Genomic DNA, 15,800 nt, shown 5'->3' with positions numbered 1-15,800 from the left:
TGATCCAGTTTGAAGTCCAAAAACTTGAATTTGAGAAACTGAAAGCAAGACTCTTCAATGTTCCGTACACCCAAAAATTCTGCGCACTTGCAAACTTCAGACACATTGTCTTTGTTTAAAATAAGTTTAGCTGTATATGCAAACTGAAGCAAAGGACTGAATCCTTTAAGTGTCACCTATTAAAAAAAAAAAAAGAAAGTATTAGTATGGTCAATATGGACTTAAGTAACAATATACAGAACCCAAATTCACCTGTCCTGCCAGCAGGACAGAGCACAAGATGAAAGCAACAGATTTGGTCTACAGAGGAAATCTGGCCACACTCATTCTGAAGTAACTCTTCTATACAATTTTATCCTGAACATTTTGAGACAACTATCTTCTTCACTATGACCTCTTAACAAAGTGTTCTGACAAAACAGTACTAACAAGTGACTAATGTTGCTGTGTGCTGAAAACCAGTAACTGAATTCCAACTTCAAAGATATCTTTCAAGCCAAATTGTACATGAATTACCCTAGAATAAGAGCATGCTGCTGGTATTTAATCCTACCTTTGAAGACCAATTGCTGTTAATCACTCAAAGAGTTGGAAAAAATGGAGTTCTACCACATAAGATTATTTACTACTACAGACACCTATTCCTTTTTCCTCACAGACTAAAAGAATTGCAGCCAAGGACTGTACAGCAAACCAAATTATTCTGTTTAAAGCCCCTCTGGAGTAGGCAATTTTAACTGAACACCTCTATCCTCACAACAGTTGCTCATCAAGGAATCGAGAGATGAACAAAAACTGCATCATTACAAACTGAGCAAGATCTATTACACAAGAAAAAATTAATAAGGAATCAAATAGAAATCTGCAAATAGATCACCATATTAAAAATTACATGACACTTCCTTTAGCCTTTCACTGCAAATGAAGAATAAAGCAGTACATCCACTATTAATACTCAAACTCCAGCCCACATTCTGCTCCCTTCCTTTACTGAAATGAACAGGATTTTATGATAAATAAAGTCTTATATCTATGCATTAACTCTTCTGCCAACAAAATAATACAACACATGCAATTTCATTTAGGAAGCAGTTGAGGGTTTATTTTGGTGTTTTAGTAGTTGTTTGGTGTGGGTTTTTTGAAGAACACAACACAGGAAAGGAAGTTGAAGAGATCTGAACAGGGACAGTTCAGCAAAACTGTCTGTAAACTTAAGAGTTTAAGAGACCTACCTAAAGAATTCTCAAAATAGCATTTGAGACAAGCTCTGGAGAGAAGACTAATGATTACACCACCACATTGATTCATCCTTAATAATGTGGCGAAGTAGAGTGTAAAAGACTTTACCCGTAAGCTGATAAGAAGTCAAACTTAGTGTAGTTAATAAATCATTAAAGTGAGTTTATAAAAAAAGCGACGTTCATAAATGAAACTGAAAGAAAAAACAGTAGTACTTTAAAACTGCACATGCTTTCTATTTAAGGTACAAACACTGCTAAAACCTGAAAGGATAGAGGAGACATTCTTTTCCTTTCGTTTCCTCTTACACAGTTCTAGCTGGCTACTGTCAAATGAGAGAGAACCCTAGAAAGACTCTCAATCTGACTGACTTAGAAAAACAGCTCTTTCAGTAGGCATTTATTTAATTGCATTTGGGATGAAAGTCTAACTCAGAATAAAAATACTGGCAGAAAAAACTACACAAAACCTACACCAAGATGACAGTATTCAGTCTTTACAACAAAATATATATGAAGTACTTGAACTCAGAAATATCTTAGTACCTCAGATTGTCTTCTGCTTTAAACATTAGATATTTTGCATTATTAAAAAGGTTAAAAAAAACCAAAAATCACATGCCAAACCATGTGACCAGTGAGTGTCTGACTCTCTCAAATACTTCACAAACTGACTTGTTTCAAAATAACTAGCAGTTCCTACAGGAGAAGCTCCAGTTGCTGAGTCTTAAGATGCTTTTACCAAGTGAGTGATCAGATCAAATGATAGAGATTCACTGTTAGTATTTTTGCAAGTTGCTTCATCATATATCCATATAATATTAAAATACATTGTAGTAAATACCAGGATTATGTTCCTCCATTTTCTGAACAAGCTCTGGTCCCTTCTATAACTCAGGTTTATTTCACAGGTTCATTGGAATGCTGTTGCTTTGCACCAGAGATTATTTTTCCTCTCTCCAACTCTGATGCACATTTTTTGTTCTTCCAATATGCTATTTTTTTCCAGCATCCCACAGTGAAATTCTCTCATCACCATCAGAAATTTTACATGCCACGAATTCCCCTCTTTTAGGCCAAATCACAGCTTTGCACTCCCCAGCATCCTAACTTCCCTTCCACATCAGCTCCCACCATCACTTTTCTTTTAACCTGAGAGACATTCAGGCTATCAACATATTAAGCTACCTGAAAAGACAAAAGGTAAGAAGAAACAAAAACAGTCACACTGTGAAGGTTGAATGAGTGAACGTGACACAGTGGGACTATGTTGCAAATGTATTTTTGTGACAAGGTCACTCAACACGAGAGAATAGCAAAGTTCACACTTTAAAGAGAACACCTGACCCCTTTCAGTTTTCTGTAAGAGCAGAAACAATCTGGAAACACAGAATCCTTGTGCTTATGTCAGTATGTTGGGAAGCCTGTAAGGCAGCTACTTGACTTAAGTATAGGCTTTCTAAATACATCATCTCTGCATTAACACTCAGCTCACTCTCAGACATGAACAAGGCTATAACGTCACTACAAATACTCACTGGTGAGTACCTTTCCTCCAGCTCCAATGATTATAGCTGAGTTGCAAAGAATTTGCACTTTGCTGCCCAACCCCAAAGCTCATTACCATAAACTACCTCCCCAGAAAGCCATTTATTATTTAACAACCAACTTTTCAGATCACTGGATCACTACAGGCACAGTCAGAGCACGTTGGAAGTTCTTCACTTTTCATCTATTAGCACAGCATTTCAGAATAAAATCCAGTCACCTGCTTGCCTCATGCCTCTTTGAGCTTAACTAAATACCAACTAAAATCATTACATGTATTGGATGTTCTGAGTATGTAATAATAATTTTTCCTTCCAACAGGTGTCGAGTTCTGGCTCATTCCCACTAAATGCCTTCAAATTATATCTAAAAATATGTATTTTAGGATTATACAAAGAAAACAAGCAATTGCAATACATTTTCTTCGTCATAAAACAGAAGAAAAAATCAAGCTGCTCATGTGTACAAAGGATGGGGAACTGAGCAGAAGAAAATTGTTAACAGTAAGCAGCAAGGAATACATGCATGGTTGTATTGCTCAAATATGCAAAACTATCTTAATGAAACTGATTCAAAGGTATTACCATTTGTTATTTGTTTATTTATTACTCCAAAAATATTCTTTTCATATAGGAGAACTAGTTCTGCAATATTTCTTCACCATTTAGTGCCTGGTTTTTACAAACTTACACCCTTTGAGAGAGGTGCACAATTTAGAAAGTAATACATACTTAATTGAAGAGATCTCCCCTATACATTTCCCATGACAGCATTCATTTATTTATCTGCAGTCTGTGATGTACACTGGTCTGTCTAGACTTTGCCTCAACAAACAGCAGCTTTACAACTTGGAAATTCCTTCTCTTCAGTCCTTAAGCCCCTTACCTTCACCTGGTAGTAAAGCACCAGCCTACTGAGTTGAACAGAAGAGATCAGAAGCACTAACAGGTAAAATGCAGAAGGAAAAGACACCCACCTCTTCTGGCAAAGTGATGATAAGATCAGTGTCCACCTGGCCAACAATTCTTGAAAGGAAGTAACTGCTGCAAGCCGCCAGCACAGCTTTGTGGGCCCGAAATCGTTGATCTTCCACTAAAATTGTAACATCACAAAGAATATCTTGCTTTCTTTGATCGTCAAGACTGAGGAGTACATTGGTACTGTGTACTGAAGATTCATATGCAAAAACCACACTCTTGTTCTCACTTAGAGACATTCTGTATCACAAAGGGTAGTGTAAGGCTCAGTGGAAAGCATGCTTCTGTGCTTCAGATCTGGGGGAACAAAAAACCAAGTTGTACATGTCAATGTCATATCCAACAGAAACCTACTGATACTAAAACATCAGCAAGCTGTTAAACATGCATTGCCCAATCTAATTCTTCTTCAGATTAGTACTCAGTATTTCATGTGTTAATACATAAATATATGCTTGGGACTACTTAAAGCTCCCAAAGCTTAATACCTTAACGCTACTTTTGTAGTCTCATAGACAAAAAAAGGGACCTCAGTCAAAGTGCAGCTCTTTCCTCAGCTGGTGATTCAGAGTCCTAAATTTACCATAATATCTAGAAATTACCTAAGCTTTCATTTTTAGTAATCATTATATACTAACTCCAACACTATGCAAAGATAAAGCGAAATAAAACAGATGCATTAAACCAACACACCCCGAAACACCAGGTGAGCTACTTCTGTTTAGCAATTCACCTAGTACAGACTAATATTTGTGTTCTGTCTTTCAAAAGCATTTTGCCCACTAAACCAACCAGGCATTGGTAAAATACTCTGTTGTTCTCTCTAGTAGGTTGCTCTGTTTTTAAAGCAAGTTAGCCCTCCTGTTCTCCACCTGCCTTAATTCCCTGAAGCAGCCTTCTCCCCCCTCCTGCTCATCACCATTTGATGTGCTGTGCTTGTTACACGTTTGCTTTCCTAATGAATCACTATGATTCAGGTCAACTGGCAATGGAATCCCATCTCTTTCATGACAGAGCAAAGTCCTCAAGTAACTGTATTCATTGGATAATAAACAACTGTAAAAGTCATATGATATATAAAACCTTGATATCAACTCATATAAAACTGTCACAAGCTATTCCTGAACTCCTAGTACTTGGGGGGAAAAAAAAAAAAAAAGAGAAAGAGCTCTGCTACAGAGTACAGTTGAACAGTATTTCCAAGTCTGATCTTTACACTATATTTCTCTTTCACCTGAGCCCTTCCTTCAGTTAAAAGGAAGAAAAAAAGATTACTAAGAGGTCCCTCACATCTAGAGTTCAATCAAGAAACCACATAATCAGATTAGGAACTGTTCTGCAAAGAAAACATTATATAACTATGAAAAGTTCTACCTTAACAAAGCAAGCATTTAGATTACACTGGACTAGTTACCCCAGAGTTCCTGTGACTGAGCACAGCTGTGGAGACTGATTTCGGCTGACACGGGACTACCCCATCATTATATTGCTCAACAGAGGTTGGTGCCATCTGCCAACTCTCAGCAACAATAAAACTGTAGCCAATGCAAATCCTCAGGTTTCAAATGTGGGAAACTTTCACAACACGGGGAGGGTGGAGGGCATGGCCATGTTTAAACACACTGAAGGAAAAAGCAACCATGCTCCTAGTTACTCACTACTCAAGCTATTTTCATGGCATGTAGGCATTTTTAGTAACTTTTGAACAGAGAGAAAGAAGATGATCCAGTTTTCCAGTGCCAATAGTAGCACAGTACCAGTCTGGACTCCAGTAAAGTGCATAGCATCAGCATTAGTTCCCTTTCCACTCTCTTATGGAACACTGTGTGCTCAACTTCACCAACAAAACATACAAATGTATCGTGAAAATAAAAGTTCTGAGGGAAAAGAAAAAAGGTAATACAAATCTGAGTTTTCCTCACTAAGAAATAGCTATACCATGCACTGCTAACCCTAAAGGGCTTATTTTCAGAAGGAAACAATCAGCTAAATGTTTTCATTTCAACAAGTCTACAGAGAGCTGTTAACTTAGGAAATATTTAACTTCCAATCAGTTTAAATGAGAATGAAATAATTCCCTGTGAAACTGTCATGAAATTCTATTCTTATAGTAGCTTCTGAGAAGTTAGCAGCGCAAGATAAATTAAGCACTCCTAGTTTGTTCCCCTGTTAAGGAAAAGTAACCATTCATGAGACTGACAGTCACTCTTCCAGCAGCAGACACTGTCACTGCTGGGACTGCAGCCCCTTCACAGCAGTGACTCCAGTGAGCTAACAGGTCCATGCTTGACTCCCTATACACCACACTCACACAGTCAGACCAGCTTTCCTTACTGGTTCAACCCCAGGTTTCCTGTAGTCTCTGATGTCTCATTCCTTAATGCAATTTATTCATGGCACACATAGAACAGCTTGAGCTGCTGCCTCTGAGGAGAACCCCCAACACAGGAACCCCTGGACTTACACCTGCACAGTCTACCTGCACACAAGTCTTGGAGAAGTCCTGCTATGTCTCCCAGTGTCCACCCACCTGGCTGCATCATGGGTCTTTGTGGCCTTTGTTATGCAAAGGGTTGGCAAAACCTCTTGACTCACCTCCCAGAGCTCAATCTGCACCTTAAACCGCAGTTTGCAAACCAAGATACCTGCACAGAATGTATTCCTCAACATCTCTATAGCCTTAACCTATCATGTTCCTCAGATATTACAGCATATGCAGTTTAATAAAGTATAACTCTGTCTTTATTACAAGGTAAAAAACCCAAACCAACAAAACACCTAAACGGAACAAAGGACAAAATGGAAAAACTGAAGGATAAATCCAGGGTGGTGGGGAGTAAAAGGAAGTATTACAGAGAAGTAAGTACATATTCTGGGTGAACACCTAGGCAAAACTCACAAAGGGAGACTACAGTTACAGACAAACCTTGAAATGATCATTTTTCTTTCATCTTTTAAGAACAAACCCTCAAACAAAAAAACCCACATTTGCTGCTTTTTGTTTTTCCCTTCTAAACGGATCAATTCCAACACCCAATTCATTTCATCACACTTCCATAGCACGGAGACTAAAAGGAACACCAGTTCACTTCCATATACACAGATACTGATAAATGTATTCAGAGAAGAGCCAACCCCTCCTTTTCCCTTATCTCCACAAGGTGCACACCAGGCTTTCAAAACAGCTTGGAGACTACTTGAAGCATTGATTGCAAGCCTCCAATGCTGCAGCTGCCAAAAAAATTTACTGGCTTTCAACACTGAAACACTACCTTCTGTTTCTTGAGAAGTGAATTAAATATTTAGTTTGTGCATAACTCAGTTTAACACTTCACTCCCACACAGTGTTGTGCTTCCTAATGTGCGGATTTCATCAGCCATGTCTCTGCTGTATTTAAACAGGATGAAAGGTTTCTGAGGTCTATGTAATATAAAATGCAGCACTTAATAAGCACTTAAAAATTTAAAAGAATCATTTAAAAAAAAACCCCACACTACACTCAAACACTGAGTTTCTCTCAGTCTTCTTTGTAAAATCTAACTACTGTCACATGTGATAAAAAGGAAGAGAGCCAGAAAAATGAAAATACTGGTGAGAACAAAAAGCATCAAACAGGAAAGGGAAAATGCAACCACTGCAAAAAGTTGTAACACTTAAGAGTAGTACTCACAGAGTCAAACTTCAGAATGTCTGAATTCCATTTTGCTTCCAATAAAGGCACAGTACTACACTTAGGACAGTATCTGTCATGACAGCCTAGTAGATTTTTCACAGTAGTGCGTGAGTACAAAATAACTTGTCTGTAAGTAGATTTGTTATATACATACCCACAGCAACAAGACTTAGTCTTGCACCAAAGAGAAAAACTAAGTATCATCTGTGAACTGTTTAATTTCTCATCTACCATAACTGTTCTACTAGAGCACTCAGAACTCTTAAGATTAGTTTTATTTATAGATGGACAAAGAGGGGGAAAAGTGTGAAGCAGAGAAAACAATTCAATTATGCTTTTTAAAATAAGTTTTATGAAATTAACAGGCTTGTGCTGCAACTGTCCTGTAAGGCCAGGCCCTTCTAGGCTTTTTTGTCCATTGTACGTAAGTTAATTTCCTACAAATCAGATTTTTCCCCTCCTCACTCTCAGACAATATGTAAGCAGCAACAAAGTTACTAAGAAGGAAAACTGGTGCTACAAACAATGATGATAAATTACTTCCTTGGACACCAGCCTGAAATTCTTATTCTACCATGCTAATTTTATTTTAAAAATAATACTTAAGTAAGGAAAACTAAAAGTGGGCACAGATAACTTGAAGTACTCCAGAAGTCAGCAGAAGGCTACGTATCTAAATCACTGTTCACTCAGTGTCAACAACCACATAACTGAATGCAATGGATGCTAAGCAAAAAACCACACAACATGCAGCAATATTGTTTAAGATATTTGTTACAGCCATTACCATCAGAAATATGGAGAGTCCAAAAAGTTTTTCAAAACTTAAAATAGTCCTTACAATACACACTGAAAGTATTAAATAAGAAACAACATGAAAGCTAACTACAAATCCTCAGTTAGTGGAAGAAAACTAGTATGGTGAGTACAAGAGCATTCCTCAAATTCCTCTCACCCAACACTGCACACCTAATAACCTCATGGACTTGAGAGGATGGAAAAACCAGAAAAAAAAGTGAACATAAACATACATGCTAGTATAAAAACTACATAAACACAGCTGAATCAATAAAGTTCTGCTTTGAGAACACAACCAAGCATGTTGCTATGAAGTTCCCATTCTTTATCACAGTGATTTTGAGATAGAAAATGTTTTGCCTAAAGACAAAAATATTTCCTCCTAAGTACCAGCTATAAAATTTTATTCTTCTTTATCAAAGAGATGTAACTCCATTTTCCTCTCCCTACTTGCCTACAATTAGGAAAACTACGGCCAACAGTTACCTGTAAAATTACTGGACCTTCAGTAGATGTAGATATCTCTACATGCAATTGACTAAATATACACATTTCTTTCCAAAGAACATAAAATACTTATCTAGTGAAAATTAGTGCTGCAAAAACATTTTAAAATGGAAAAGGCATCCATTGACATATACCATGTAGAGACCACAGCAAGATGCCTGTCAGGAGTCCTTGTTAGAAAAGCATCTCATCCAAGGCTTATTTTTCCTCACGCATTGAAAGTTTTCATTATATTGCAGGAAGGCAATGGTGAAGTAGAGAGAGTATAAGGTACTCCAAAATTAGACTGCAGGTTTGCTCATCTGATTGCTTAGAACTGGTAGCAATGACTGCTCTTTAAGTACTAGCTGACTGCAAAATAACAGTAGTGATATGACCCTCTGTTTCCTCCTGCCACCATCTCTGCTTCAAAGAGGCATTTCATGTATATCTTCAGGTAAACCATAGTGCCTCTCCACTGACAAAAAAAAGTATATATTCCAGAGATGATAAATCATTATGGCTGAGACCAGGTAAAACTATAATAAGGAACTGTTGGTGCTAAGGTATGAGAGAAAAATTGTAATAAAACAGATTAACACTGTTGAGGAATACACCTAGTACAGGTAGAGCGTAAGAGTAGGAACATAGTACCAGGACAGAACTCGTAATAGTGTGATGTATTTCTCATCCATGCACACAAATCTGGCACAAGGTAGATAAAACTTTCATGCTCAGCAGCACCAACCAACATGTAAGACAGCACTCAACATCCTGTGGTCAAACAAGTGTTCTGCGAGAGGTGAAGGAAGCTGTAAAGCACCAAGTTGTCACTGAAGCTGACAAAAGCACCCACAGAAACCAGCTTACCTGAGAAAGAACTGTTTGATGTTTAAGTATGCCTCTGAAAATTCAGACAATTACCTTCCTGGAAAGTTCTGTACTGCGTTTCAAAAAAAAGCTACATACTTTTGAATAATATATGTAAATATAGAAATAATATATTACATAAATAATCAATTTTTATATGATATAGTAAAATCATAATAAAGCCAGTAAATGCTTTTTGCAAAAGGGCTTCCCAGGTAAATCACTCCTGAACATCAGGATTTGACACATTATCACTTGCTCAAGTACCTAATGCTAAGATTAATCTTCACTACGCAAAGAACAGCGAAACACACAGTGTGTGTATATAGACACAGACCACTCAATATGAGCATTTTCTTTATGTGCTGTCGAGACCAAACTTCACAATTTGCCACCACGAATAAGTCCTGGTTGAAAACAAGTGTTAACAAACAGAAATCCCATTCAAAGGGGAAAAAGTTACATGGCTAACCAGAAGCAACAGCAAGATGCAGTTGTTAACACAACATTCAAAATATTCAAAACAATAAAGCAATGGTAGTAGTATTATTAGTCAAAATAATATCTCAAATATTAACACCAGCATCAACTATCCCAAACCATCAAAGGCACTTGGATTCAATCAAGTCTAGCACCCAAAACTAACAATTGCCTTTCAAAGACTCGCTGTCAAATAAAACACAGGCATCTATCTTTTTACAATCACACACCAAAGAGCAAGTGGGGCAATAAACCAGCTCAAACTGATCCATGGTTCTTCTGTCTTCAGCTCCACTAAGACAGCCATCGTAATAGCAAGAGTCAAGCAAAACCAGAGGAGCTACAGGAGTGATGTCCTGCGAAGTCAGCACCTTCTTTTGAAGAGCAACAGTCTCCTACTTAATTTTCCATTGGTGAATAAGCCCATTTCAGATATTCCTACAAAGAGCTAACCTTTTATTCCTACACTCACATATCAATTATGTGATCTTACCATCCTAATCAACTCAATCCACACTGAGGTTTTTTTCTGATCTTCACCTACTATAAATTTCCTGTAAATAATCCAGCCAAAAATTACCCAAATCACTAAAAACGTAAACAAACCTCTGCTCCTTAGTCTTTACTTAGTGGTCAAGCATCTGCTAATACCACACTAGATATCAATCCTCTGTAGCACTCACAGTAACTGTCACTTGTACACAGGTAAAGCTCTTGAAATGCAGAGAGCACAGAGTAAGGCTCCCCAGAACACAGGCAGGACACACCTTGGCTCACTGCTATCTGAGCTGGTTGAACGTGGACATTGAGATGTAAATCCAGTTGTGACCATCATTATAAGATAAAACTAGAAAGATTAATTTATCACCTAGCAGACAATAATGGACTCTTCAGTTAGCACCATACTTAGATCTGTGCTCTTGGAACACTTTAAATGCTTGAATGGTTGGGAAAAAAGTAAATTGTAGACCTCCAAAAATATAGCATGAAAACAAACTGTGTGCTATTCCTGACTCCTAGGCTAATCTCTTCAGTTCTAGCCGGTCACTCACCTCAGTGAGTTCTCTTTAGATAGACATTTACACTTACTTTACCCTATAAAAGCAGAATTCTGTCATCCACAGATGTGACATCCAAAGAGTCAACTATCACTTACCACTGCTAAAACAGGACAGTTTAGATAAGAGACAGTTTATTCACAATAGACTGTGAAGACATTTTTCCTAATGTTTTATCTGTGTCCTTGCCCCCAGCTACCTCTCCTTTTAAGGAAATAAAGTTACATTACAAATGAATGCTTACAGCAGTTAATAGCTGCTGATTCACATTAGGCTGAAAAAGAATGAACACACATTTTAGTGTTCATGTTTACTGCTTCTTCATCTTTAGTTCAGAAAACCGTAAAAGGAAAAAAAGGGATAAAAAACCAAAAAAGATTTGCTTCCTAAGAACAATCCCTTCTCCTTTAGAAAAAAGTGCATTTCACCTACAGATGATTAGCACATTCATAATTCTTTATTGGTCTAACACCTGGATGATACTGTTCACAGCTTAATTACATACATGAGTTTCTTAAGAAGCTGGTAAATTTTTAACAATTGCCAGGCTGTACTTTTGCAACATCATTCTTACCACAGCATTTGGACTCCTTGTCGAGTCACAAGCTAGTGATCATGGGAAGTCTGGCAAGCTGTAAGTCTGCACTTAGGAGTCTTAATTTGTTTTCCACGTTTTCAGCTTGAATACAGACTATTCTTTTTTTTAAAATATTTCCAAGCTGTATGAGAACTTGGGACATGAGAGGGAGAGCATGGGGGGCTGCATCCTGAGATTACCAGAGTCAGAAGACTCCAGAAGCTGTGAATTTAAAAGCAGTCCACATCAAAGCCAAAAAACCCCCAAACTGCTACTTTGCAGTTTACCTTTATTGTAGACAACACTGTTTAATTTTTGGATCAGAGATAAAAATCATGTTGTAGGATTTAGTTTGTTTCACTGCTAAAGAACAAAATGGGACTGAAGATATTTCAGAGACTCCTTTGCAGCAATAGTCCATATCTCTTATAACTCTTCAATTGTGCTGATATTCAGAGTTACTCTGGGAAGACAACAACAATGCACAGACTTTCTAAAGACCTAAACAAAAACCCCAAGCACAACTTTAATAACAGCACAATAACCACAAACACAACACCCCAAAAAAACACCAAGAAACAAGTAAAATTGTTTTTGAAAAAATAAGAACTAGGTGAGATAACAAAATATTTACTTAGGATAAGTAAAGCATGCACAGCTAAAATCTCCTGTCAACTCCTGCCTTTACTTTTACTTTACTGCATTTTACTCTAACTTAGAAGGACACAAGAAACAACCTGTAAAACCTGAGGAGGAAATATATTGGCAGGTCAAAGAAAATACCTCTTGGAAATTATATTCAGAATTTCATTTCTGGTATAAGCTTTTTAACTCTGATTTGTTTCCACAACTGTTCTTCACAGCATGTGAAACTGAAAGAAAACTCTGCACATATTTTTGACATAAATCAGAAAGACCTTCAGAATTGTTTCTGTGAAAACAGAGCAGCAAAGGTACATCAGAACTGACAATATTTATCTAATAATAAAGAAAAAAGATGCAGAAGACCAGACTTCAAATTGTCAGGCTAGAAAAGATCTCCACCAAATCACAAAACCGAGTTTCAGTATTCCCATCAGGAAACTGTACACCATTTCCTATCTGACATAGGATGTTAAAAGACACTGTCTTACTAGCTGAGCTGTAGATAAATATTTTTGGGATGGCACCACATGCAGTACTGATCTTCAGCTCTGGGGCCCCCAGCATCACAAGGACATGGATCTTCTGGAGTGGCTCCAGAGGTGGTCACAGAGATACGCTGAGGGCCAGAGCCTCTCTGCTATGGAGCCAGGCTGAGAGCCAGGGGGGTTCAGCCTAAAGTGAAGGCTCACAGGTGACCTTAGAGCTGCTTCCAGCGCCTAAGGGAACTCCAAGAGAGCTGGAAAAAGGCTTGGGACAAGGGCCTTGAGTGACAGGACAAAGGGGAATGGCTTCACACCGACAGAGGGCAGGGCTGGCTGTTACTAAGAAATTCCTCCCTGTGAGGGTGGTGAGGCACTGGCAGGTTACCCAGAGCTGTGGCCACCTCATCCCTGGAAGTGTTCAAGGCCAGGCTGGCCATGGCAGGGGGGCTGGAACTAGGTGATCTTTAAGGTTCCTTCCAACCCAAACTACTCTAGGATTCTGTGATTCGATGATCTTAAAAGAGGCATAAACAGGGAGAGCAAATGCTGTGTATTTACTTCTCGAAGTATTTGTCAATCGGCCAAGACTGGAATCCAAACACCTACAAACATTTTATTGACAGCTCAAATGAAGTAATTCACTAACAAAATAACACAATTCTAAACATTAACTGAATATTCTTTAAGACACAGGCTCTCATTTAAAGATATTCTGAGCTAGTGATATCCTAGGCTACACTCTCCAATGTATGTCAATGATTAAACTCAATTTATTTGTATTTCATCAATGCTTCTAAAGTCAATTTACCCTTCATAGCACACTTCCCCCTCATTTTTAAAGCCTCAGTAGCTGATCAGTAGTTTAGCCTTACACTGACCTGCTAACTTGCATTTAATACAAAACATTAAGGTTTCCCTTTGTATTACCAAGAACAAAACTTCGTTCCACCCTTAAAAGAGCCTTAACTGAAAAACAGTGCATACTGCTGGAGACAGTGACTTTTGTGATATAGCCTATAATTTGCTACAACAAATTATTTTTCTTAATTTTTTCCCCTTCTCCAGACTGCTTACCTTTGAACTAGAGGTGGGGGCAAGGAAAGCTGCAGGTGGGTCCTCACACGTTATCCCCACTGTGGTCATACTAGGCTGAATTAACACAACTTAATGGTTGTTTCAGCAGTTAATTTTGGCTCCCTCAAGGTTTTGTTCCTACTCACATCTGGATCAACTAACATGTTACCTATGGTTTAACTAAGGACTGCATATAAACAGGACTTACATTATAAATACCACGAAAGGTTTTTTCTACCCCCAAAACCTCTCCCATGAAGCTTTCAGTGGTTGAGTCCTACAGGATAATTAAAATGCTGTAACTCAGACACAAACATGAACCCTCTGATTGATCTACCACTCCTCCTTCCCACCACCCCACCATGCCCAGCGAAAAAGACAGGACTACAATTAAAAGGAAATTACGAAAAATTTATATAAACACTTTGATTAGCAAGTCTTGGAAGGTGGGATGACATGACAAGGAGACATAGCTTTGCAAAACCATAGGGCAGAGTCCTTTGGGACTCATACAACTCACATCCAAAGACATGTCTATTCTACACCTAACATGAGTGCCACCTGATCCAAATGATCAGGTAAAGGACATGAGTTTTTATGTTGGACCATCATTATCTTAATATAGTTTCTTACTGTTCAAAATACCCTTTGCGTAAGAATTTTAGAATCTATTAAAAGCAAATAAACTTTTAACAGACCAAGATCTTGCACATTTTTGCATATAAACTACTCTGATAGTGCTTTGGAAGGATAAACCTCCAATTTAGCATTTTGGTTAGAATCAGGACTGTACTAGCAATGCAAACTTCCCAAACATCCCACCTACTAAGCTTTTGTTCCCTTCACAAGATGCACACAGACAATAAATCTTTTTTTTAGAATAAGCTGGAAAACATACTCTTAAAAGTTCTAAAAAATTCCAAAATACTAAGGGATTTAGTACTCGGCGCAAGGGAGACCCTTGTGAAAAACAAAGAGGATATTCTATGTTCAGAGACAGCTGTTTCTCTCTGCAATTCTGCCTATTTCAGACCTCACCACTTGCTGAGATACACACAAGCTTACCCACATGTGTTAAGGCATCCAAGAGTTTTAACTTTAAAGTTAAAACCCATATTACAAATCATATTAGATGCTTTAATTCAGACTCACCACGTTAACAGGAATACACTCCTTCATTTTCTTCACAGTATAATAATACTTGAGACTAAGGAACAGACTCTATTACTAGAGCATTCATAGCACTGCATAACCTTAATTTACATTGTTTCTGGATTGCAATTGCTCCATTAGCACAGCTAGATGTTTTTCACCCAGAGACTGCCTTCCTGAAGTGCCTCGAATTAATGCCTGTCCAACGTTATTGTACATCTTTACCGCTGGATCATTTTCTCTTTCCTTTTTTTAATTCAACAAGCATTTGGAGAACCCCATTACATATGAATTTGGGGTTACTGTTATACTGCCACAGTGAAGTGGAGAACATAAAATATCATTTGAGAGAAACACAAGAGATGATTCTTTTATAGAAAAGCAAGTGATGGCTTTTCTGTGATTACTACATTTTCACCTTGTTCCAAAGCATACCAAGTATCTCATCACACAGAACAAGACGGACAGGATTTGTATCTCATTGTTTACAGTCTAAAATAAACCTTCCTTGCAGAAAGGGCAGCAAACACCAAACACTCCGGCTACACGTTTCACCTAGGCAGAGCGGGGCTCCCGCCGCATTCCCGGAGGAGCTGAACTTTCCCTTTCGCATGAGAAAATCACGCCCGTGTCACCGGGGCACGACGACACCCACGCAAACCGGGGACGAGACGCTTAGTAATGACCGCCCGCCCGGCCCCGCGGCGCGCCGGGCACGGGCCCCGGGGGAAGCAGCGGGAG

The 15,800-nt window shown here is 38.3% G+C and overlaps 1 protein-coding gene across 1 annotated transcript in view; it reads right to left on the bottom strand.

Annotated features, from left to right (window-relative positions):
* Positions 1-4,060, bottom strand: part of BACH1 (BTB and CNC homology 1, basic leucine zipper transcription factor 1) — an 11,832-nt gene extending 7,772 nt beyond the window's left edge. Inside the window, exons 1-2 of the mRNA XM_009082062.1 lie at positions 3,763-4,060; positions 1-176 (exon numbers count right to left, since the gene is read on the bottom strand). The exon at positions 1-176 is cut by the window's left edge and continues 39 nt beyond it. Coding sequence (XP_009080310.1) covers positions 1-176; positions 3,763-4,002 — 416 coding nt within the window. The 5' untranslated portion in view covers positions 4,003-4,060. The remainder of the gene's footprint in view (positions 177-3,762) is intronic.
* Positions 4,061-15,800: the final 11,740 nt, after the last annotated feature.

The sequence above is a fragment of the Acanthisitta chloris genome, unplaced genomic scaffold (genome assembly GCF_000695815.1).
Source record: "Acanthisitta chloris isolate BGI_N310 unplaced genomic scaffold, ASM69581v1 scaffold16839, whole genome shotgun sequence".
NCBI classification, from domain to species: domain Eukaryota; kingdom Metazoa; phylum Chordata; class Aves; order Passeriformes; family Acanthisittidae; genus Acanthisitta; species Acanthisitta chloris.
This window is presented reverse-complemented; position numbering and strand designations above follow the sequence as displayed.